Source organism: Marmota marmota, unplaced genomic scaffold (assembly GCF_001458135.2).
Source record: "Marmota marmota marmota unplaced genomic scaffold, marMar, whole genome shotgun sequence".
NCBI classification, from domain to species: domain Eukaryota; kingdom Metazoa; phylum Chordata; class Mammalia; order Rodentia; family Sciuridae; genus Marmota; species Marmota marmota.
The window spans coordinates 42,798,829-42,824,489 of record NW_026000016.1 but is presented as its reverse complement, the minus strand read 5'-3'; the positions used below and the strand labels follow the sequence as shown (position 1 = coordinate 42,824,489).

General features: G+C 33.6%; 1 protein-coding gene across 5 annotated transcripts in view; it reads right to left on the bottom strand.

Moving 5' to 3' along the window:
- Window positions 1–25,661, bottom strand: part of Ptprc (protein tyrosine phosphatase receptor type C) — a 113,404-nt gene that overhangs the window by 39,997 nt on the left and 47,746 nt on the right. Inside the window, exons 3-11 of one of the 5 annotated variants that reach the window (XM_048809593.1) lie at window positions 18,308–18,445; window positions 15,880–16,023; window positions 13,110–13,253; window positions 12,260–12,331; window positions 10,965–10,991; window positions 9,066–9,281; window positions 7,656–7,778; window positions 6,565–6,702; window positions 1,265–1,390 (exon numbers count right to left, since the gene is read on the bottom strand). In XM_048809593.1, the coding sequence (XP_048665550.1) occupies window positions 1,265–1,390; window positions 6,565–6,702; window positions 7,656–7,778; window positions 9,066–9,281; window positions 10,965–10,991; window positions 12,260–12,331; window positions 13,110–13,253; window positions 15,880–16,023; window positions 18,308–18,445 (1,128 nt within the window). The remainder of the gene's footprint in view (window positions 1–1,264; window positions 1,391–6,564; window positions 6,703–7,655; window positions 7,779–9,065; window positions 9,282–10,964; window positions 10,992–12,259; window positions 12,332–13,109; window positions 13,254–15,879; window positions 16,024–18,307; window positions 18,446–25,661) is intronic. The other 4 variants (XM_048809595.1, XM_048809594.1, XM_048809596.1 and 1 more) reach the window with 4 other exon arrangements.

Below are 25,661 nucleotides of genomic sequence, written 5' to 3'. Positions count from 1 at the left end.
GTGTGTGTGTGTGTGTGTATATATATATATATATATATATATATATATATATATATATATATATGACTTCCTTCTCAGAGTCATTATTAGGATACTTGATGAAATCGTTAACCCATTAAGTCCAATGTTTCCAATTCTGTGAATACTTCAACAAAACTCACACTGGTACATTAAAATAGACTGGAAATTATAACCTAGAGTTTATATATTATTATATTAATTAATATAATTGTAACTAGAGTCTTGACATTATAATATAATTATATTATAGATTATATGCTATATTTAAGTTTTTACTGGTATTCCACATCTGGAATGATGGGACAAGATGGTTTAAGTAGAACATTATAAAAATACCCGATAAACCAAGGAAACTAAATAAATAACAAATACATTTTTCCTCACATTTTAATTCCTGGCTTTCAGAGTCCCTGAAACAAATTATGAAACAATAAAATATAATCTATGATTAAAAAGTAATATGAATTATAAATCTGAAAGACTTTATTCCTGTGGATTTTAACAGTGATTTTATTTGAAATAACAAGAGTGGTTAACAACTACTTCCAAAATATTATGATCCTACCAGCTCTCTTTGTCTTGGATACAGTGAGAGAGGATCTCATTATGGCACGGTTTTGAGATGAATGAGAAAACAAAGCAGAGCACACCTGTGAGGAGGATGGTGGGTTTTGCTATGGAGAAAATAGACTGTGTCCTGAATCCAAAGGCGCTTTAGGCAAAGGTAGTGCATGTTCTAGAGTGAAGGCTGGATTTAGCTACTAGCATACAGTTTTGCAGAAAAGGGCACACATGATCTTGTCCAACTTCCTCTTCTATTCCTTCCAATCCCACACCAGCTTTATAGATGGACAGACAATATTTTGTGTATAGCCACTGGAGTAAGTTTTGGAAGGTGTTTGCTTTTGGTTGGCTTGTTTAGGGACTTGAATAATGATTTTGAAATAGTATGAGTCAATTCCATAACATTTACAAGACAGATATAAGTAACGTCTGTTAGAGATTTTCTTCATCCAAGCTTTGGAGTGCAAAGCTTGGAACAAAGACACATCATGAAAAATAAGCCAATATTGGAGATGTTCTGTGTTCAGAATGGAAGCAATTCTAAAATCAAGGCAAATAGGATACTCTCACAGTCTCTATGCTTGAAGCTCTGTGGTTCACTGGCTCTCTTCATACGTCTAATACTTTTAAATTCTTTATTTCTCTTTCTTGATATAGAATTTAATTCTATATAAATTACCTGAATTGAGCTCATGACAAAGAACAAATCCACTGGGAGTGAACCCACTTTCTGGGGATTTCCAGCTAATTACTCCTTTTTCATCACTTTCACCATGGCAAGAAAGATTCTGAGGCATTCCTGGAGCTGTTTAAAGAATAAAAATAGGTAATACGAAAAATAAGACACAGAACAATCATTCTTTATATAACCACCGTGCAATATTAATAGCCATATTTAATTGTGAATTAGCAATGAAATTTAAAGAACAAAATTGGAGTTTATTAAATTTGCTTTAGAATTAATGAACAGGCTAAGTGTCCCTTCAGGGTGGCTTGTGAAGCTTAAGCATTCCATTGACCTGAAGATACCCAAGAATGCCCTTTTCTTCTCATACATGTCATTGTCAAGATACCTTCAAATTTCTAGAACTTGCTGTGTCAAGAATATCAACTTTTTAAAACTGATAAATTTAACAGTAAGTATTTGAGTAGCACTTATTGCTTCCAGTAACTAGTTATTAAAACCTGAGATAAAGAATGTTATAGATGTTTAAATGAAATTTCTGAGGCATAATTTATGTTGAAATGCGTCCACTTGAGGTACAGCTTGACAAATTACAATGAATGTATACATCCACATCACTCACACCATCATCAAGATGTAGAGTACTTCTATCATCTCAAAAAGTTCTTTTGTGCCTCTTCTCAGTCAACCCAGCTCCACTGCCCAGCCTACACACCTTCTGATCTGCTTTCTGTTACTATATATTAAATGTGTCTTATTATCAATTTCATACAAATAAAATTAAACAGTAAGTAATATTTTACATCCCACATATTTCATGTAACATAACGTTCTGGAGGTTTATTCTTCTTGGTGCATATGTCAGTGGCTACTGATTTCTTTTTTACTCATTGGTCAGGCTGTGGTTCAGATATTGAATGTCCTCCATGACCATGCGTTAAAGGTTGGTTCCTAAACTGTGCTACTGGGAAGTGGTGGAACCTTTAGGAGATAGAATCTAATAGGAGGTTCTTAAGTCATTGAAGGCATACCCTTGAATGGAATTGAGGAACCCCAGTCTCTTCCTCTTCTCTTTTTGCTTCATGGTGCACAAGGTGAGCAGTTTGCTCAAGGATGCACTCCCCATGATTGCCATCCAGTGTCCTCACTAGAGGCCCAAAGCCTGGGGTAACCCAATCTTGGAAAAAAACTTTCAGAATCATGATCTAAATAAACCTTTTCTATTTATACATTAATATTTCCTTATAGGATGAAAAGGTGACTAATACAAGCAGTATTTATATCATTGTAGAGGTATGTCACATTTATCTATAATTCAGCAGTAGATGATATTTGAGTTATTTCTAGATTTTGGGCTACTCTGAATGAATCTGCTTTGTTTTGCAGATATATTTTTCCCTCTTTGGTAATTATCTAAAGTGATGTTGAAGGGTCATTATTACTTCACATCCTCACCAATAGTTACTATTGCCAATATTTTTAATTTTAGTGGATGTAAACTATCATATTCACCTTATTGCTTCAATTCGCATTTTGCAGATGGTTAATGATTTTGATCATTGTTTTACGTGTGTATTAGGCAATTTTTTTTTTGCCAAGTGTATGTTTAAAACATTTGCTTTTCTTTTTTCTTTTTCTTTTCTTTTATTTTTTGGTACCAGGATTGAACTCAGGGACACTAAACCACTGAGACACACCCTCAGCCCTTTTTATATTTTGTTTAGAGACAGGGTTTCACTGAATTGCTTAGGGCCTCGCTAAGTTGCTGAGTTGGGCTTTGAACTCACAATCCTCTTTTCTCAGCCTCCCAAGCCTCTGGGATTACAGGCATGTGCCATGGTGCCTAGCTGTTTGCCTATTTTTAACTGTCCTATTTGATGTCATATTTCATAGCTCAAAGAACTCTCTATACATTCTGAAAAAAATCTTCCTTTGTTGAAAAACATCAATTGTAGATACTCCCTTACAATGTATGGCTTGATTTTTTATTTCCTTTAATCTCTTCATTCAAAGGGGAGAAATGTTCAATTTTGATGAAGCTCAGTTTATCAATTTTTTTAATGATTCTTGATTTTTTTAAGCCTTGGAAAGCTTTGCCTAGACTAAAGACACAAAGATATACTCCTATGTCTTTAGTTGGATTTTTTATAGTTTAAGCTTTTAGATCTACAGACCATTTTGAGTGAATTTTTGTGTTTGTTCAGAGATAAAGGTTAATGTTCTTTTTTTTCTATAATGATACCCTTTCCACAACAGAAATACTTATGCCCTTTTCTTAAATGTAAATATAGTTTTCTAAGATTCCTATTTTAATACAATGATTTATAAAGACTAATGATTTTAGTTCTTAATATGTAAAAGTATTACATTTTTCTAGAATGCTAAGGGTATAGTTTTTATGTAGTTTTATTTGCTCTTACTGTAGTTTATATTATTTTGGGAGATTATAGGGAGAGCTGGATTTAGGCATTCCTCAGCCATTGCTTCCTCAGCCATGGCTTCCATACAGAATTTAGAATCACTTTAGTAGGTTCCATCAAAAATCTTGAAAATATTACAATTAATAAATAAGTTTAGCAAAGTGGCATATTGCAAAATTAATAGAGTAAAATCTATTTTATTTCTATATATTATCAATGAATACCCAGAAAATGAAATTTTAAAAAACAATACTGTTATAAACAGGAATAGACTTAAATTAGGAATAAATTCAACAAAAATACAAAATCTGCAGACTGCAAAACATTTTGGATATAAATTTTAAAAGACCTAAATGAATGGAAAGACACTCTACATCAGTTTATGGACTAGAAGACTAACATGTCATGTATCCATATGGCCCAAATTGGTCTAGATTCAGCACAATCCTTGTCAGAATTTCAGGAAGATCATTTGTAAAAACTGTTAGTTGATCCTAAAATTCATCTGGAATTTCAAGGGCTGCCATATATTCCAAACAATCTTGGGGAAGAAGAATGAATTTGAATGACTCTTACTTTCTGGTTTCAAAAACTTATCACAAAGCAATAGTAAGTGTCTAGTACTGGTATAAAGATAGATATATAAACCAATGAATAGAACTAAGAGTCAAGAAATACACTTGTCATTATGTTCACCAAAGTTTTCACAAAAATAGCAAGACTATCCAATGGGAGAAAGAACATATTTCAGCAATTGGGCAACCAGGTAGGGCAACTAGATGGTCACATGCAAAAAGAATGAAGTTGAACACTCACCACAAACCATGTATACACACACACACACACACACACACACACATATCAGTAATACAGAAATATATATATTTTACATATACTTATAGAATATATATAATATATTATATATTACATATTATATAACATATCATACATATTATTGTAATATATATTCTATAATATATATTCTATAAGTACAAACATATATGTGTGTGTGTGTGTGTATCTCTCTCTCTCTCTCTCTCTCTCTCTCTATATATATATATATATATATATATATATTTCTGTATTACTGGGATAACTCTTAATAATGTCATATTATTTTTAATCCATTTTGCTAATTGTCCACTTACTATTTAGTTCCTATTTTCATAGTAAATAGGAAATTCAGACCTGCAGTTGTCTAAGCTCTGGCCAGGTTTCATACCCACATTACATTAATCCTAAGCCTATTCCAAATCCTAAGAATAATCAAAGGGTGTTGAGATGTTCCCATGCCTCCCCTATACAGTGGAGTATTTGAATAAAAATTATCTGTTTTTTGAATATTTGATGATCTTGCTGGTAAAGCTACCTTTTTATTTTTATTTATTTTTCCAGATGTTGTGAATTAAATATAGAACTTTGTACATGCTAAACATGTACATGCTAAACATACTACTGAGCTACACACTCATCCCCTATAAAGCAACCATTTCTTTTCTTTCTTTTTTTAAACAGACCATTAAGAAAACAGGTGAGTAGAGATATGAGTTGGTATAGTTTTAATTCTAATTCCCTAATTCTTCCTAGTAAATGTTCATGTATCAGAGCCTTTAGAAAATTATACATTTTATCTAACTTTTCAAATTGGATACAAGGTTGTTTTCTAACTTACAGAATTTCTTACATTAAAAAAAAAAGAATTTCTACGATACTTTTTACTCTTATTGTTTTATTCAATTCATGGAGGAAGGATTGTTCTGCTGGACATTAGCTATTTTATTATTCTTTTCAAAAGCCAGGACTCACACTTATTAATGAATTCCTACTATTTTTGTTTGTTCCCTTGTTCAATAATATGTACTCTAAACCTTGTTATCTTTGCATTTGTTTCATAGGCACTTTTTATTGACTTTCATTCAACATATACCAAAGTGAAAAAATTCCAATAAAATCACTTTAACATTTTTAATGATACAGAATTTCCCCCAAATTGGTCTTTACTCAAATCTGAGTATCTGTGCAAAGCACTCATTTTTTTATTGTAACTTTTGATCTATTGTGACATTTATCTTCCCTGTGGTTTTCTACTTGTGTTCTCTGCCTCTTTCTGCTCTTCCTTCTCCTATTTTGTTCTTCCTCCCCCTCCTCCTCTTGCTCCTCCATATCACCCTTCCTTCTGTGACACATAGAACTCTTCATTCCATAATTCTCTTTTACTGCTTGTTGGCAGTCCCATCTCTTTTACTTTCCTTATGGTGGTTACTCATAAATTGTCAGACAAATAATAAATGCATTTTCCTAGAAAATTCTGAATTTAATTGGACTCTTTATAGTTCTAAATAAATGTGTAAATTTTAACACTTTTTCACCCATTCTCCTAAATGCTATTAATTTTCATAATCTCACGCTTCAGTTGTTAATTAAGAATTATTATCTTCTTATGACTTATATTGCCAGTTCTTTGATAACAATAATAACTATTTTGCAATCGATACTTAGATATACTACTGTGCTTTGTGAGTTTCTTTGCTCATTTTACTTCTGTCATAGAGGCAGGCTTTGACAGAGGGGCAGAAGGTACAGAAATATACAAAACAGAGAATTGTGCTATTAAAAGAAGGGAAAATGAAATGACAAGTGAGAAAACAAAACATTTTACTTATTTCAGTTCTGTTTCCAATATGATCTTATTACAGCTTTAAACAGAAAAAATAAACAAGTAAATAAACTGACAGAAGTTAGGGCCTTGTGTAATTTATTTTCAAGTTCAACTTTAAAAATTGATAAAAATTTGTTCTCTAAAATTCCATATTTTCTGTATAAGAATATAAAAGGGAAAGCAATTTTACATATAAATGTAAGTAACATACTCACTTCCAAAATCTGTTTCAATAAATCTACTGTCATTAGTATATGATTGGCCATTATAGAACACTTTTGATATACAACTATAGTTTTTTTTCGGAGAAAGGTCTACAAATTTTGCTTCTTTCTCAGAAGATGTCAAATTACCTGAAATAAATAATTATTGCATATGAGTACATAAATATATCACATCTAACTTTCTTTTTTAATCCATATTTATGGTACTATAATATATTAATTAGCTAGGAAACCAATGCAAACGATTAAAATAGTAAGTCAAAGGTCCTGAAAATGGTTTTGCTACACTCCATTTTTAAGGAAACACTTAGCAAGAGTAACTTTATTTGAGAGTATCCCTCATTTAATGATGAAAGGAGGCCTTGCCTCAGCATTCTCTGTTCCGAACTGAGATTGCACCTTATTTAGCCTTTGCCTGGACAGTTTTTTAATTGTCCATCTATCACGTTTGCTCTGGCTGTGCTCACACTGCTTACACTGTGGCAGGCACCTTTCCCTTAACATGATGATGACAGCAGATGCTGCACTCCATCCTCTGTGTGCACGTGTGTGTGTGTGTGTGTGTGTGTGCATATCTGTCCGTCTTACCAAATATGGCTTGCCAGGGGTCTTTATGCCAAGGGCCTAGAAGCAGTTGTTGTTTTGCCATTATAATTATTTTCCAATAATAATAACAACTATATTATTATCATTAAGTATTCTTGACCTTCTGTGTGAACTTTCTTGATGGAAGCCTGACACAGTAAACTCTTGAATCTTACAATCCCCTATCAGTTTTTCATTTCTGTCAGGGTATAATAGTGTCAACAATGCCTGGTATATAGCAATTGCCAAGAAAAAATATTTAAATTAATAAACTTTTACTTTGTCAGTATGGACTTTACAGGGTGAGTCTCCATTTTGTGAACTTGAGCAATATAAATAATACAGTTGTTTGACTTCAAACATCCCATAAACCAAATAAATAAGTAAATAAATAAAAGGCAAGAGATAGGCAGGGGAGGGGGAGAAAAAGAATTAAACAGTATCTAGAAAAACTTTGTAGCATTAAAAAAATTATCTGATCAATGTTATAGTCTTACCACATTGATATTCGTATGTAAATTTCTCTTTATGACAAACAGGGTTTTCTCTCCAGTTTAAACAAATTGAAGTATTTGCTGCTGCTCCTTGTGTGCATTCAACTAACTTAAACATTTCAAGATCTGTCAAGAAGATACAAAAATAGACCTGATTAACAATTCACAATCTGTATTATTTCCCAACTAAAGTCTCTAAAATTATATTCATGTCAAGATTTGATAAGCATATATATGGCTTTTGAAAAAGCCCGATAACCTTCACGGTTTGGTGCTTCCTGATCATTTAGTTGTTTATTATTATTATTATTATTATTATTATTATTATTAGTTTGCCTTTATTTTTAATTAACACATAATTGTATTAATTTGTGATGTACAATGTGATGTTTTGATACATGTATGTGTTGTGTAATGATAATGTAAGGGTAGTTTTATCTGTCACTTGAAACTTTTATCATTCTTTATGGAAAATAGTATTTATTATTTTTTGAACACCATACACTTCAGTAGGGTTTCATTTAGAATTTATGCTACATTTAAAAATAAAGCCTGAAAAATGTCTAGATAAAATTGCAGTTTTGCACATTTTAAAAGATTTCATTTGCTTTCTTATTTGTATGTTCGTTTTTCTGTGAGCTCTTTAACTTTTACTAGGACTATTATTGCACAAAATATTGGAGTTCTGTCTTGGGGAAGGCATTTTTAAATATTGTCATTTTTTGTATTCAATTAATTTTTTTTATTTCAGTAATTTTTGGAAAACGAATGAATTCAGTGGAATTTTTTAAAGCATCAGATTATAACATATACAAATGTTAATAAATTGCTCAATAATCTTCACTATGCTAAATGACATGAGAATTTTTAGGTAACTGTTCAGTCTTTCAATCACTCTTCTATATGTATTTTGCTAAGAAATACTTCATTGGAGTCTGCTTGACACCTTAGGTCATTTCTCTTTCCCAGCAGTGGTGTAGTTCACAAAATCAGCTTGATGTCCTAACACAGTGAAACTCTACTGTGAAATTATTTTGGTTCTTTCCATACACATCAAATCCTTAACTTAAATATGTGTGTATATAAAATATATGTGCATATATAATATATACATATATAATAACTTGAATTAAATAAGAGAAGAGAAAACATAAAATCAGGCAGTGGAATAAATCATATTTAAGTTACATGAACTCTTTGTAAAAGAAGTAGAAGGGGTGGCCCAGGACATGAAGAGAAGACTTGTATGACTTCACATTTTTCCTGAGTTAGGTGAACATACAATTCATTCACTGTCTACTTGAATTCCCTCAGCCCTGTTCTCTCATCAGACTAGTTCCTGGGACCACTAGAACACACATGCAAACTATGCTGTGTTTATAAATATACAAATAGAAATAAATTGATATTTACCTGGTGGTACTTCTAATTTTAACAATTTAAGTGGAGTAGTACATGAATTATGTGATAGATTAAAAATATAATTTTCACATCCCTGTAGACCTTGAAACTTTGATTTATAATCTTTAAGGTCACCCAACACATCATCTGGAACATTCAGCTCTGCTGTAAATGATTTATTATTTTTGTCATATTTATAATTCACGGAGATGTTCTTGAATATTTCCTCTGAAAGAAAATAAAAGTATGGATTATCATTTATAAAATAAATAAAACTACATTAAATACAAATTCCTTAATATTTATTTTTAAAAATGTCAAATCAGTAACAAAATATCCCCACAAACATTAAAAAAAAAAACAGAAGAAATACATCAGGGGCCTCCACACCACTCTTTAATAGTTCCCTTTACTTTATTTATCAAGGACTTATAAATTTATATTTGGATGGTTATTGTGTTAATCTCTATCTTCCTATTGGGGCTATAAATTCCATGAAAACCACAACTAGTTTATTTTGAACACTAACATAAATTCAGGTCAATACATAATATCTGTCATTAGAAAAAGCTCAATAATTACTTATTGAATTGAGGCACAAATCTGACAAATTTCCTCTAATTTATAATTTCCCTTGTTTTCTAAAATGTGGTTATAAATTATCTGTTTCTCCAAATATGTGGAATGTTAATTATTCATAGACCATAGGCCCTCATTCAATCCTTGACTTAATTTTTTTTATAATAACAAACACCTCCTAAACACTTTTATTTAATTTAATGTCAATAATTCCTATTGACTGGTAAAACTATCTTTTTAACAAATATCAATCTATTCACTCATTTTTATTTCACAAAAATTCTTAAGACCTTGTTATGCTTAGGATACTGTCACAAACTCTACAAATACAAAAGCAAGTCAGACATAATCAATTTTTAGAAATGTAGAGTTGAATGTGGAGATAAACACAGATTCAATTGCAGGAGATAAGCAAAGATCTGTAATAAGATTATACAAGAATAATCTGTGAGCAAAGAGAGAGACAACTGTTCATATTGGAGGGATAGTGGAGGATTTCCAGAAAAGATGACTCTGTTTGTGTTTTAAAATATGAATGGAAGCTAGAATACCAAATACAAGGGCCAGAGAATATGGATGGAGCAGGACTGGATGTATAGAGAAAGAGCAGGAGGAGACACAAAGGCAGGAGCATTGTGTTTGCAAAAGTAGTTTTGTCTTACTGAAGAGAAGAGTGTAAGTAGAGGATGATACCAGGGGAGAGTTGCACAGAAACCTGAACATAAAAGGTTGTATCACCTAAACAAATGCATGAAACAAATGTATACACTTAGTATAAAAATCAGCCTATAGAAAGCTACTGAAAGTAGTGGCTTCAGTGGTGAGATTTAGAAGGAAATGTAAGGATGAACCTGACTGTGAAGACTTTGCTTCTGCTGGGACAAGAGGAAGAAAATGAGAGAAGAATGGACATACTGTTTCCATACGTGTGTACTGAGCTATCCCCTGGCCTGGCAAGGCAGAGAGATGAGGGGATCAGAAATGGACTTGTTTTTCTTCTTTCTTTCTTAATATGTTTTGAAAGTATTACTCACATATTATTATCTTTGCCCCATTTCAAAGTTAACTTGCTATCATTCTATTTTACAAATAACTAACTGTAGTTAAGCAGCTTCATCAAAGTTGTCTATCAACTTTACAATCCTGGATCTCAAAACCAGGGCTGAATGTGAAATCTAACCATCTTGCCCCTAAGGAATCCTGCCTTTCTAGATCTGGAGCTAGTCATTCATGTGAAATTAGAGCTGGGGGGTTCTTCTTGAAATCTTGGAATAAAGAAGAAAATAATTAAAGCGATATTCCACACTGATGTAGGTTACTAAACAAACTTACCACATGTTGGTTTAGATGTAGTAGCAACTGTAATAAAAAAGAAAAGAAGGTAAATTATTATTTTTTTAAAAAAACAATAGAGCTTCTCTAGTCATTTGGGGGAAAGCTGGTTTACATTTTTGTTTTTTTTAACTTCATGAACTATCAAGTCTATCTAGTTAGGTTAATACAACGGAGAGTTTGTCTACTACCATGTTCTGATATCAAATCCCAAATGTTACAAAGTAATGAGCTAGTTCTATAAAATATTCACTAAACACAATTGCAACAAAAACAATATTAAGGGCTGACTCAGCAGTGGAGCACTTGCTTAGCTTGTATGAGACACTGGGTTCTATCCTCTGCACCACATGAAAATAAGTAAATAAAATAAAGGTATTGTGTCCATCTATACCTAAAAGTACTTTTAAAAATATCAAGACTCTTTGGTACACATCTAAATGCTTTATGATGACAAACAGTCACACTGCCGAAGATATTTTAAAGGTCCTCTTCCCCTTTGCTGACCTAAACTTCGACTTTCATGGCTATAATACTTATTGAGAGAAGTTTATACTTTGATTTTAAAAATCATATCATAGGTAAATAATGTGTTGTTGTTTAGTTTAACTTTTGTAAACTCCTTTAAAAGAAGTTTTGTAAAGAGAAAAATAAATTGCTCTTTCAACAAGTTGAGTAGTATATTGTGTGAGCATATGATTTGACTGAAGAGTTGGGAAGAAATGCAATACGTGGATGGTAAGAGATCTCTGCTGGTCTTCTCAGAGTTGGAAGAATCTGGGGGAGAATGGTGGACTTGCAGACTCTGCTTTTGCCAATCCAGATGCCGCCATTGCTGTGGGCATTCTCCAGGAGCCTTATCCATTGACCTCCATGCCTGCACATTGCTTGACCAAAACTGCCACCCATCCTCTGCTACCTATCCAACACTTAGAAAGGAGAGCTCCACTGACAGCATTATTCATTACCACACTAATACCTAAACCTACTCTTAGAGAAAGAATTTCTAATAGATATGGTTATTTCTCATATGTTTTCATAAAGCATACAATTTGTGGGGAGCATTACTGCAGTATGATGGCTATTACAGTAAGATTATATGCTGATCTCATCAGTTCTTGCACTGCCAAATGGATACAGGACTAAACTGCTATCCCATGGCTCTTAGGAGTGGAATGCTAAGTTGAACATCACAAAGAAAGCAGCCCCAGGAAAAAGAAATGGAAGACCAGGCTGTGAGTAAATCCACAGTAGTGGTGAGAGTACAACTGCATGACTGAGAGTACGGTTGTCACCTTTTGTTGTGGTTGGAGGGGCAGTGCTCGATGGAATGGTCGAATGGGCTTCTGGGGTTGTATTGTCAGAACCTATAAGGACATGAACAGAAGAATAAAAATTAATGAGTTTGTCCTATTAAAGAGTGAGGGGGAAAACTCTTTAGCAAAGATAACGTCCTGATCAAATGTTTGCTCTAGGAATCCTTGTTGAACAGATACTTGTTTATTTTTGAAATAATCAAATGAACCAAAGATTTCCTATGACAAACCCTTTTAGATAATTAATATTTCAAGTAATTTGAACTAAACATCATATAAGTTGATAGCAATTTATGCATCTTCTATTTTTATTCTTATCTGATGTGTAATCCTCTTCAAACGATTCTTTCTCCTTTCAACTACAACTCTCCTTATTTTCCATATTAAGGGGATTGGTTACCCTTTTGTAATATCCATTCCATATCAGACTTTTTTGCACATTCAGTTTTTCATATCAATCTCATGAAATGAGTATTATTATATCCATTTTTACAGAAGGGAGAATCAATATTCAGAAAATACTAGCAACTGGTCCTAAAATCAGCTAGAAAAATGAAGAAGCTGAATTTGATCCCAGGGTTAGATGACATGAAAGCCCATTCATTATCTATTCTTTTTCACCACAAACCTTTATAATATTAGTAATAAAAACATGTCCAGAGAAAGCTTACTGGTAAGTTTCTTGTGCTTAATTTAGTATCAAGATGTAAAATTCTATAAATCAGGAAGCCTGCAAATAATATTTGGAGTGATACAAGAGATGCATTCCAGTTTCTAGTTTCTATTTCATTATCCGTAGCCTAAAGCACCTGCAACATCATAAGCAAACCTGAGGAGTTCTCTGTGGTGCTGATGTTGGTGGTGTGTGCAGGTAAGACAGCAGAGCTGTTGTATGCAGGTGTGCGGGTGACTGCTGGAGTGAAGGCTGTGTCTGCAGGAATGGTGCTGATTAGTCTCCTCCCATCAGGGACACCTGCAATCAGAAGGGCCATCAGCACTGTCACTTGATCCTATCACGCAAGGGCAGTAGTTAGACAACCCACATAAATATGATTACTGAAGCTAAGGTAGAGCAGGAGCATCAGGCATAACTGCTGTATCACAATATATGCATTCTGCAAAACTGTGCTAAAAGCATGTGGGCTTGTGGGAAACATGAATCTTAGGGGCAGACAACTGGAAACCTATGCAGCTTTGTAATCAGACTACAAATTAAAAAATATTTGGAGTCCCAGGAAGTAGCTTGGACAGCACAGGGAGACCAAGCTTTTTAGCTGAGAGTTGCTTTAGGCAATATTGAAAATATATTAGAGCAGCAGAGAGGGATGCTATCTTGGTGATGCAGATAACATGAAGACTAAAATGAAACTCTGCATATAAAAGACTGTGTTAAGGTTGACACAGGAGGAAGTGGGGCCTGGCACCTGCTGAGAACCTTGCATGAGTGCACCTCTCTAGGGAAGGATCTCTGTGTGCAGGTGCTCAGTTTTAATTTTCTTAAAATAGAAACAATGGGCTCCTGCCTATTCAGTAGCTGAGCTCAGAGTTCTTTCTGGCTGAAGGTTATACTTCTACTTTCACTGGGTAAATTCCCTTACCAGAAAAATATCAAATTGGTTTGGACCCAATACACAGTATTGGTACATTATACTGAAATAATTCCCTTATTTTCTAATAATTGATGAGATAATAAGTATAGAATCTAGTGTTATAGAAGATTCACATTGTGCTCAGTTAAGATTTTTCCTTGTCAGGCTTCAAAGTGCTTAATGTACATTATAATCTTCCCCCAGACATCACATCCTGAACTGCAATGTGACTAGTGCTATGGTAGTCATCATGGGAAAAGCAAAAAAGAAACATGAGCTCTCCCCTATTCCAGAGCTTGTTTGGTTATTTCAGTGAGGATACCTGGGGTCATCAGTTCAATGATATGAAATTTTGCCCCTTTGCAGTGAGACTCTGCATTTCGGCTGAATATACACATATGCACATTCTGCAAATGGCTTTAATGTGCATATGAAGACATCTTCCAATTGCTAATGGATTGCAGCCCCTAATTTAACACATTCCTTCTTTTGGAATTGGAAATACATCTCCCTCCTAATTGAGTTTAAGTTCTTAGTTGAGTCTTCAAAACCTACAAAACACCCACATTTAACTAAAGCCACCAAAGAGAATGAATAAACATCAATTCATCAGTTCTGGATCCCAAAAAGGGCTGCAGAGGAGTAGGAAAGTTTATTTATTTATACTTTTAAAATTCATTTAGACTTAGAACTGGCAGTCTGCAAAGTTTGAAAGCAGCCAGGTTTGTCTCTAGCCTTCTTCCACCTTCCTTCCTGCTCTTCTCTCATTTGCCCCTTCTTTCCTCCCATGCAACCCCTGTCCCCATGCGGTCCTCAGGTCCCCTTGTTTTCAACTTCTCCAGATTGCCTGCTTTACCTCCTCATTTGGAAGCCACATTTCCCTTCTTAGGTAGGTAATCTCAGCCACAGTTTAGGAATGGCATTTACAAGTTAACCGGGTTGATTCCTCAAAATAGATCTTTAATTAGTGGAATTAGCCACCGTGAGAAGAAGGATTCTTTGATGAAGGCAGAGTAGACGAGTTTGTGTGACAACCAGTCTCCAGGGGTCAGTTTTCTTTGGTTACTTTACAATTTCTTCCCCTCTACAACTTCTGAGTCTATGAATTTACTAAAAGCACCAAATAGTCTACTGTGGTTCCCTTGGCAGCTGGCATAAGTGGAATGTGGCTGGAGGCGGGAACAGTTCTTCTAGTTTTTTAACATGTGTAGGTTTCTTGTAATATTTTCATGCCAAGAAGACAACATTAATCCTTCAAAATAAATAATTATGTTGTTTATGTGCTTAACTTCCATGTTTGAATTGTACCAGGAAGCACTACTCTACTACCAGGTGTACTTGGATGTTATTTCTTTAACATCCAAGTACTCAGGCCACTCAATTTACATATGTGAATGTGTGGACTTATGACCTGAGAAGGGACATGATTGTTTTATCTGTGGGGAAAAAAAATGGTACCATGATAGGATTTAGACACTACTTTTGGAAATATAGGGCACGAATACTTTGTGTTGTTATGAATACAAAGATGCTTAATATGAAAGAATCTGGACAATTGGTCGAAAAATACAAGCAGGTATTTCTTTTTTTTCAATTTTTAAACAATAATTTCATTCTTTAGTGCCTTTCATCAATAACAAGCAATCACCTGTTCTTCATGATTGTTTGTGAATTTGAGGTTTTAAAGACTCATTATTCTTCATTACTAGCAACAAGGTTTCACTGTACAATAACTGCCTAAAATAGAAAGAAACACAGTATATCATGAATAACTGGCTCTTCCCAACCCGTTTTGCTGTAGCCTCAATCTGCATTATTTATTACTTCATATCTGTTAGAATGTCCTTTGTTATGTGGTTTCATATCCTAAGGGTAATTACGAAATTCCAACTAAATCAACAAGCAAGTGCTATATGTTGAACAAGTGGCTGGATTTTTTCACACCCTTCTTTAATACAGGAAGTTGTCGTGTTCTCCTCATATTTGTACAAGTCTAAAAGACCCGCAAACCTGAAGGATCAGGCCTGCTCAGAGTAGTCATGAGTGTGGTAAGCACAGCCGTGCTGCTGAGTGTCTGAGGGTCAGTTCCTCCAGAAGAGGGCGCCTGCGAGTCGGTGTGCGTGGGTGGGGCAGTCGTCTGTGAGACTGGATCACCTAGGCAAGAAAATGAGATCATTCCATCAGTCTTCTCCACTGCAGGAGAAAATCCAAACACTAAGAGACTAAAAAGGAGCAAGTTGCCATTACAGTTACCAAACTGTGAAGTGACCCAATCTATTAAAATGTGCCTGCCAATTTTGAAGCAGGAAGATGGCACCTGTGTTCCCAGTCCCCAGATTCCTGGGGGCTCCTTTAGCTAGAAGAAGCCTTAGAGGATTCACGTTTCCGGATTGCTTATGTGACTTTCAACTTTCTATGATCATTTCAAATTCTCCTTCAACTACAAACTGAATGCTGCAACATTTCCTTGTGGGCAGAATAAGAGTGGGCTCCTCCAATAAAAAAATGTCTCTTAAGAATCACAAAGAAGAAATAGAAAAAATGGACAAGCCATGTAGTAGACATCTGAGTAATATGTACAATATCCAAAAAGTATGGGGGAAATGCTCATCATTATAACAAATGTAAATCAACATCAAGTAGTTTTAACTACCATATTGACAGTTTTGACAGATTGATAATATTTATTGCTAGGAGAAGTGTAGAACCAGTTAAACAAGTGTTTGCTTATATACACATGTGCACATACACACTCAGGTAACCATAGTTCATGTACGTTGCAACTATTTTGAATGGTGCATATTATATCATTAGAAGAGTGAACTAAAGCATTTTTCCTTGAGTTTATCAGTGAGCAAGAAAAAATAGGCTGCATTCTAAAATATAAAATCAATCATAATCATAAATCAAACAGTGTATATAGAATTTGTTGTAGCAGATAACTGAAATATCACCCAATGGCAAGTTTGTTTTCTATATAATAAAATGTGTCCTTTTATTAGAAAGCAGAAGACACTTTTCCAAGCAAAATTTGCCATCAAATTAATACTGCCAAAATAAATTAGTATTAAGATTATGTATCCTTGTTTCCAATTATTTCAATTTTAAACCTTTTTTCTCATATGCTCTCTCTGAAAATCTATGATTGTACTTTGTTCAGGTAAAAAAGATAGTAAGTGGGAATAAAGAGTCAGAAATGTCTCAAATGTATGACTTTTAGTGTGTATGTGAAGTGAAACATGGAACCTTTAATATGGCAGACACTCTGTGACATGGCTCAAAATAACAACTTAGAATGAAATATTCCACCTAGCATCAGCAATTCCATCCTTACATTGCTTTTGTAGAAACATCAGGCAATGAGTTCAGATGTTTCAATAGGTTCTAGCCACCTCTCTGCTATTGGTGGCAGGAGGAAAAGATTAAATATCAGCCAGTAATTGCTGAAGAAGACATTATCCGTTTATTTAATGACTTATTAATATATTTCATCAGTATTTGTACTCAAAACACTGCAACATACTCTAAATAATGTTTCTGTGACTGTGTTTTATTGTTTCACAAACTAAGATAAATGGCATTATTACTAAGCAGTCACATAGCTTCGTCTCTTATCAGATTATGTCTACAAACCAGTATGCTTAAGAAAATGACATCTAGCACATTGTTTCAGAAATACATGGGCAACTGTCCTGTTGGTAGACTTATGTACTGAATATACTAGCAGACTTAATATTGACCATCAAATGAGCTGGAATTATTGATATGTGAATGTTCTAAGGAGCAAAAGTACTTCTCACATCAATCTGGTATTTTGCTATGATATTTTGCCTTAAATTACACTGTCAGGTCTTACAACTCGGGTTAATTAAAATAAATTTTAAATAATGCAAATATCTTTGGGAGAAACCCACATAACAAAACTGAGGTAACAATCCTCAGAGTAAATTTTTAAAAATAAATTGTCTATGTTCAATAATTTTCTGATGATATGAACATGGAATGGAACAAAGGAGTGGGAAGATTCTACTTTAGCTCTGATAAGGAGTTCCAATGTGTCCTGGGCTGCAGAAAACCTGAGGGAGTGGAGAGAATGATGCTGAATGTGGAGATGGAGGACACTGGAAAAACTTTCCCCTCCTGATTTTACTTAGGGCCTTTCCTCCTTCCCTTTACCTCTTCCTAATGGCACATATGCATGACATTATCAATCAATATTTTATAGACACTTAATATTTCCCACACTTTATGCACTTGAATAAAATACATCCTTAGAAACTGCACACATAAAGAAAAGCTGTTTGATCACTTTAGAATATTTTTAAACAGATAAGGTTTTCCTAATATATTTCAGTTATGAACATTTTTATGTCAACCTGTCACAGCAAAAACATTAGCATCATCCAAAGGATCCAGGGAGACTTGGTTGAAGGATCACCTGGACTAGGAGAAGATGTGGTCTCTGATGAGTCATTTTCTCTTTCAGAGATGCTTGCGAGTGAGGGGATAGTGGTGGAAGTCAGTAAGGGGCTAGTTGGAGGCAGAGCACTGGAAATTTCTGTGATGTTCAGTCCTTCTATATTAATGGGAGATGGAAAAAAAGAAGAAATAAATACGTGAATCATCCTGAAACACAAAGTCACCTGAGTATACCAACTCTCTAGTCCATTATAATGTGTATGCCACGCCCGCTACACATGTGTGTCATAGACATGTTGTGGGTGCAAATACAAGTGCATGTGGAAATACAATATGCAGACTTAGATAATAAACCAAGCTACAAAATAGTAGCAAGAGATAGAAGTGGGGAAAATGGTCTTAAAAACATCTTTCCTTTGCTGCCTTCCCATTAAATTTCTGGGTTTTTCAAAGCATTTGGATTCAGAAGGATGGAGAACAATGGGTAAAGATGCTTAAAGGACATTTTTAAAAAACTTTTAGATGAAGAAAATGAAGGAGAAAGATAAAGTCAGAAAAAGGTTATCAGGAGAGACAAGATTCCAAGAGGAAAAAAGAAAATACAAAAATTCTAGATACACACAGATTTTTAAAAAAATAAATAAAATGTAACCAAAGCAAAAAAAAAAAAAATGTGTGGGTAAAGGAAAACAAAACAATTCACAAATAGGTATACAAATGACCTATACTTAGGAAAATGTCAACATGTATTCAACTTTATGATGATAACAAAAGAAACACAATTTAAGGTACAGAAGTAATATTTTCCACAGTTCAAATTTACTTTAAAAAGAGGAGAAAAGTAACCAAGTAGTAGTGAAATAAGTACCTGCACAATTGATATGTATGTGCACTTGGGAACAATTTTCTTCAGGGTAAATTAGCAGTGCATATGAAAGGCCTTTAAATTTGCCTGTGGTTTTTGAATGAACAAATCTATTTTTTTTTATGAAAGAATAGGGAAATATGCCAAATTGTTTATTTTTAAACTTACATGTGATTTCTGGAATTCTAGAAATTAATGTTTTCTAATATTTCTGTTTAACATGTATTAATTTCTTTGAATAGCAAATTATACATTTTCAAATATTCAATCAATCAAAACTAAAATATTACACAATTACTGAAATTAATTCAGTTCAAAGGTTAGGTGAAAGAAAACGGCATAAATATGGGAAGATGGAAAGATTGGGAAAACTATAAAAGAAGTGGGGAGATGAGAAAAAGAACTAAAATTGAGATATTTCTGATTAGAAAATTAAGAAAATATAAATAGGAATGACAGGAAGAAACCCTAGTTTCATCCATTAATGCCGAAAGTAAATTTTCACTAAATATGGATAAAACCAATCTGAATCATACCGAACTGCAAATGCATGGGAAATATCACAGAATTATTCTGTGATTACAGAAATCCAAAGTCCTAGTGCACTTGTTACATGAGTTATTTTCCAATGATAATATTCACTATCTAGAATTATATAACCAGGTAACTCACAATTCAATCCATTTAGTAACAAACTTTCACTCATTATTATTTGCCAACATAACCAATGAAACAATGAGCCAGTAGCTATTTCCAGTCTTTGGGGTCAAATTGAAAGCCTAACCATAGTATTTTCCTATCTACTATTCATTGAATAAAAGGGAGGGAAGGTAAGGGAAAAGAAAAGAGAAGTGAAGAGGAGAGGAGAGCAAGGGAGGGAGGAAGGACTGAGCTTAATATTCTATTCACCAATGTTTGCTCAAATTACAGACATGGCAACTATTCATGTGTTATTTTTAGGTTAGATCAACTTTTGGTGTTGGCAGGATTCCAATGATCCCTTTTGCTCTGAGAGAAATGTTGCAACAAGCTCTCTTTAGCATCCACTCCCACTCTTTTGTTAGATTTGAATTACAAGGAAACTTTAGAAGGAGAATCAATCCAAACACCCAATATAGCAAACAATGCTATGCTATTTTGAAGAGTGGCATTTCTTTTTTTTAATATTTATTTTTTAGTTGTAGTTGGACACAATACCTTTATTTTATTTACTTATTTTTTTTTTAATATTTTATTGTGGGTTGTTCAAAACATTACAAATTTCTTGACATATCATATTCGACACTTTGATTCAAGTGGGTTATGAACTCCCACCTTCACCCCATACACAGATTGCAGAATCACATCAGTTACACATCCATTGATTTACAAATTGCCATCCTAGTGTCTGTTGTGCTCCTCTGCCTTTCCCATCCTCCACCCTGGTGCTGAGGATCGAGCCCAGGGCTTCACACGTGCTAGGTGAGCACTCTACTGCTGAGCCACAACCCAGCCCCAAAGAGTGGCATTTCTAAAGACTTTACTTCTAACAAAGCAAATTCACTCCTGGTATATGAAGCTTGGTGTTCAGAGAACTGTTCTCCCACATAGAAGTCTCCATATCCTTGCACACACTTAAGCTCTAGTTTCACAAATAAAGTTAAGATTAGGAAATATGCTTCAGTTGCCAATTCCACTTTGTCTCCAAACCATCTCTTTGGTGAGATTATTGGTTCCCAGTGATAACATTCTTGTTGACAATATTAGGGAGAGAACATTCTCTTTTGCATAATGTGTTACAATTTTAACTCACCAGGTTTTATCATTTGAAGATTTATGACTGCAGAGTCAGGACAGAGGAAATGGAAGCTCCCTCACAATGGTACCAAGTCATCTACCATTTTAAACACTGATACCTTATTCTACCACATATCCGTCTCTCTACAAAAACAGTTGTCTATAAGATTGAGCATAACCTAATTGTCTATGAAAGAGGTGCTAACTTTCATTTGAGAAGATGTCCTAAATCAATCACAACCTGTCATGCAGGAATGACCTAAATTCCATTAGACCTTTTGAAAATTAAAAGAATAAAAAAAATAAAAATTAAAAATTAAAAGAATATACTTCTTACACAGATTTGGGAGTGTTTTCATTAGTGTTGGAGTAGATTTTGTTTTCTTTATTGGGAAAGAATTTTTATTTAATGACAAAAATAATTCCTATAATTATCCAATTTTCAGAATATGTCAAATGTGTCAACTTTAGAATTGTGTGTTACAATTATTAAGTCAGAATTGTATCAGTGATTTACATAACTTCTCAGTGCATACTGTCAATTGTATTTTTAATCAGGAAATAAATAGTACATTTTCAATAATGATAACATTTAAGTTACATGATTTATCTTTAACTGCCTGCAATTTAATTTCTCTATTATTTTGTGTGTAATATATATAAATTTATTGGTAGAATTTTTATTTTTTTAATTTATTTATCTCAAGATTTGGACAGATTTTAAGACCATTCATGCAGTTGTAATTTGAGTATTTGAAATGATTATTACAAAATATCTCAATAGTCAAGGCTTTTTTATGCTTTAAAAAAAGGCAAATTATTCTTAAAGAATTATTATGCAAATAATTAATAGTTTATTAAGAATATATGTGAAAATTTAAATATTAATAAATTATAAATGTTAAAAAATATTAATTCTTAAATAAACATAATTATGTTTAGACTTCTCTTCAATATCTCAGATAATTTTTTAACCCGCATTTAGACAACAAATATTTGTATTCTAACTTAAATTTATTTGTTTGTAATGTTAAAATATTTAAAAGTAATGAGAATCCTGTTATGTGATTTACTGTCAACTTTAAGAGAAGTTAGTGCTTATATATGATAACGTATATACAACTTAATAATATGTTGAGGTACTTATCAAACCTATCTCATAAACAGGATGGAAAAAGTGAATATCAAGAATCATTCAGAATTATAAAACTTGTTCTTAAAATTATTATTTTGAATAATAAAAATATGTCTATATTAAATATGTAACCTTTGAAATAGGAACATAAAATGAAGAAAATAGAAACATTGATTCATTCTTACCACGAATGAGAGAAATTGAGATTTGCCCAACAAAATGGAAACAAAAACCGCTTAGAAAACTTCAATTTACATATGCATGCAAGTCTATGGCAAATTTAAATTTACACATCATCTTTATATTAGAACATTTATAAAGTTTCAATTTTCAGTATTTTTAGTTCTTTGAAACTATTTTTCCTCTCCACATGTTTTAGAATGTGCCATAGAAGTACATAGGTGAAACATCTTATTTAGATTTTCAGGTTGGTGGCCGGCTGCTGGAAGTGGCATTAGGGGTTTCTGGATGCATTTAAGTCATGATCTACAGGTGTATGTATGGTTGGCATAGTGTTAGAGGAATAAGAATTTCACAGTCTTTGGATAGCCACTGGAGTGATGTCTTGATGGTGGATGTAATGAAGAAGCATTTGAATTTAGATCAAACTTTTTGAGAATTGGAAAATGGATTAACAGATGACAAGATTGAAGACAGAAAAAAAAAAATCATGGGACTACAGGAAAGCAAATGAGAGACACAGTATGAGGAAAATGGCATTCCCAAAGAAAGCAGGAGAAGAAAGGGTCCATGAAACACTTAGGAAGTAGCCATCAAGACTGGAAATCTTTGGGACAAGAATGTGGGAGACTGTTAAAGAAAGCACTCATACTGATGGTTTTACATAAAAGTGAATTACAGTAGATAGGTCATGGAAAATTTCATTATACTACAAAAAGAAAGTGAAAGAAGAGAATCTGATAAGCTTGAGATTCCATGTAAAATTTTTCAGTAGCATTTGAATGCAGAGGTTGGTAGCTCAAGATACACCTGGACAGGTACTATATAGTTCAGCATATAGCTGGATATTGCAGCTATGAGGGCAAAGGAGATCCCCAAAGCTGCTTAAAATAAGGAGGCTCCAAAACAGAATCCTGAAGTTAAGTGGCAATTAAGAAGAAGGCCAGCAAAGCTAACCAATTAAGTCAAATAACATGGGAATCTACTTGGCACAACTGGATTCAGCACGGAGATTGTGAGATTGCTGTAAAGAGCAGCTTTGTTGGCACAATAGAAGCTGCATTCAGTCTAGAGTAAAGGCACATGTGTTCATCCTATCTTACTGAATGACAATCAAGAAGAACATTAAGTTCTTTTCCAAATGATATCTAACTGAGATTGTGAAAGGGAGCCAAGCATCAAATGGAATGAGGGATGGACTAGTATTTAAGATGTCTTCCTGCCATGAGATGTCATTTTCTGAGGACAAACTGATCTGAAAACATCTCTCCCCCTCAGAGGTGCCACCAGAGGACTATGACCACAGTATTCTTCATCAACACTCAGTGGCTTAGGCCTTGGAATGAAATGTATTTTTATGTACATGTGATGGTGGTATATGTGTATAACTGATGGGTAGTGTGTAATTATTAAAATATGCATTTTCTTATTATGTTTCTCTACTTTTTCTTGATCATTCATTCTGATCACTCATTGTATTGCTTAGCAATGGGTGCATGCTCTGAGAGATGCATCATTAGGTGATTTCATCTTTGTGAAACACCATGGAATGTACTTTCACAATTTAATATCGCTATAGCATCACTAGTTGATAAAATATCATGGGGCCACTGTTGTATATGTGGTCTACTGTAGACCAAAACATTGTTATGTGGCACATGACTTTATTATTTTATATAGATTATGGGTAATTTTTCCCTCTTCATGTTTAGTAATTTTTTTATTATTCTGTTCCATATAAATTATTGTTATTTTTATTTTTCTGTTAACCACCTATTCTCTCCTCTTATTCATATTTTTTTCCTCTTAGGTTCTTAGAATTCTATTGGTTTGCAAAAGTAGTAATAAAAAAATTAAGTATTAGTATAGCATTAAATAATAATTCTCGTGTAGTAAATGAATAGAAAAATATCCCTCATGGTATGGTAAAGGATACAGTATATCACCAAATTTGAAACACTCAAGTGGCTTTGAGTGTATAAATACATTTCAAACAATATATTTCTCTTTATCTGAGAAAGAGATGTGCTTTTAAATGTCTAAAATTATTTTTATACACTCCTTCTTAATATCAACATGTAACTCCTTGAACCCTGAAATGAGTTAATTTGGTTCAGTTGTGTTCAAGAAGAATTCATTGTTTTGAGGGCATGTTATCAGATGTGAAGATTGAACGTGACAAAGGTGTGGTCCTTGCCCTGGAAAAGTTTATACTCCATGAGACACAACACCCAGTATCCTACAAAGACATTTAATTCATGGATGAACCTGATTCAGACTAATGACTAAAATTCCTTCTGTGGGAGATTAGCAAGCATTGTAAGAGGAAGATCAGCAGCTGTAGCTAAAGAATTTTCCAGATAGTAAGTGGTCGATAAGTTAATTGTTGAATGGTTTTGAACATGAGTAAATTCAGAGTAGAAATCAAACAGATCTGTCTATAACAGCTTTAGGAGAAAAGGTGAGGAGCAAGCTTTAGTGGTTCTGATAAGGAGGTTTAATTTTTTCCTGAGAGTGATACAAGCCATCAGATCAATGAATATAAAGAAGAAATCAGGTAGTAAATCTGGTAACAGAGAAAAGAGGAATCCATGGACATGCCCCAGCTCCAACACTTATTTCACAGACCACTAGACTTTTGGGATCTGACCTGTTAGCTTGCTGCCATTTAAATATGTAGCATCAAGATATAGAGTATTTTATAAAAGAAAATATAAGCTGTAATGTTTACTATGAAAGTGAGGAAATGAATGCTGGGGCAATATATGTAGTTAACTGTTTTTTAAAGAAAAAAATTTTAATATTAGAGTAAGTATGCTAGAAATGTTTGCAACTAGTGGACTGTTCACTAGGCCTTATCTGTGTTAAATACCTCAGAAAAATGAATTTAATTCCAAGCGGTTCACATGCAATGCATTTTAAAAGAAACTATGTAATGTACAGTATTTTAATCAAAGTTCAGAAAAGGAGGACGAAGTAAATTACTGAAATAGAGATTTATCTTTTTTAAAGACAGACCTAGAAATGGTATTATGTTATTATCATTAGTCATTAATAGTTACTGAGTGCTTAATGGGCGCTATGCCCTGTACTAAGCCTTTTGCTTTTCTTTTTTATCTTAAGCATTGCAAAAACCCCATGAAACTCAGAAAACTCAAGTGTCTTTGCAAGGCTAGTGCATGCTAGCCCAGGCTTCAGTCTGAGCCTGTCCGACTCTGCAGGCCATACTCTCAATCTCAGGCCTCCCTCTTCCCTCATAATTCTGTCCTCACAGGCTTTCTTCTTCATTTGGACTTCATAGCAAGGAAAATCTTTTAACACTATCTTAGGTTCTACGAGAATGTGTTTATTAATAGCTCATAAGTTAATTTTAAAAAGCATTTTAATTGGGATTTTCCTTCAGAGTACATTACTGGT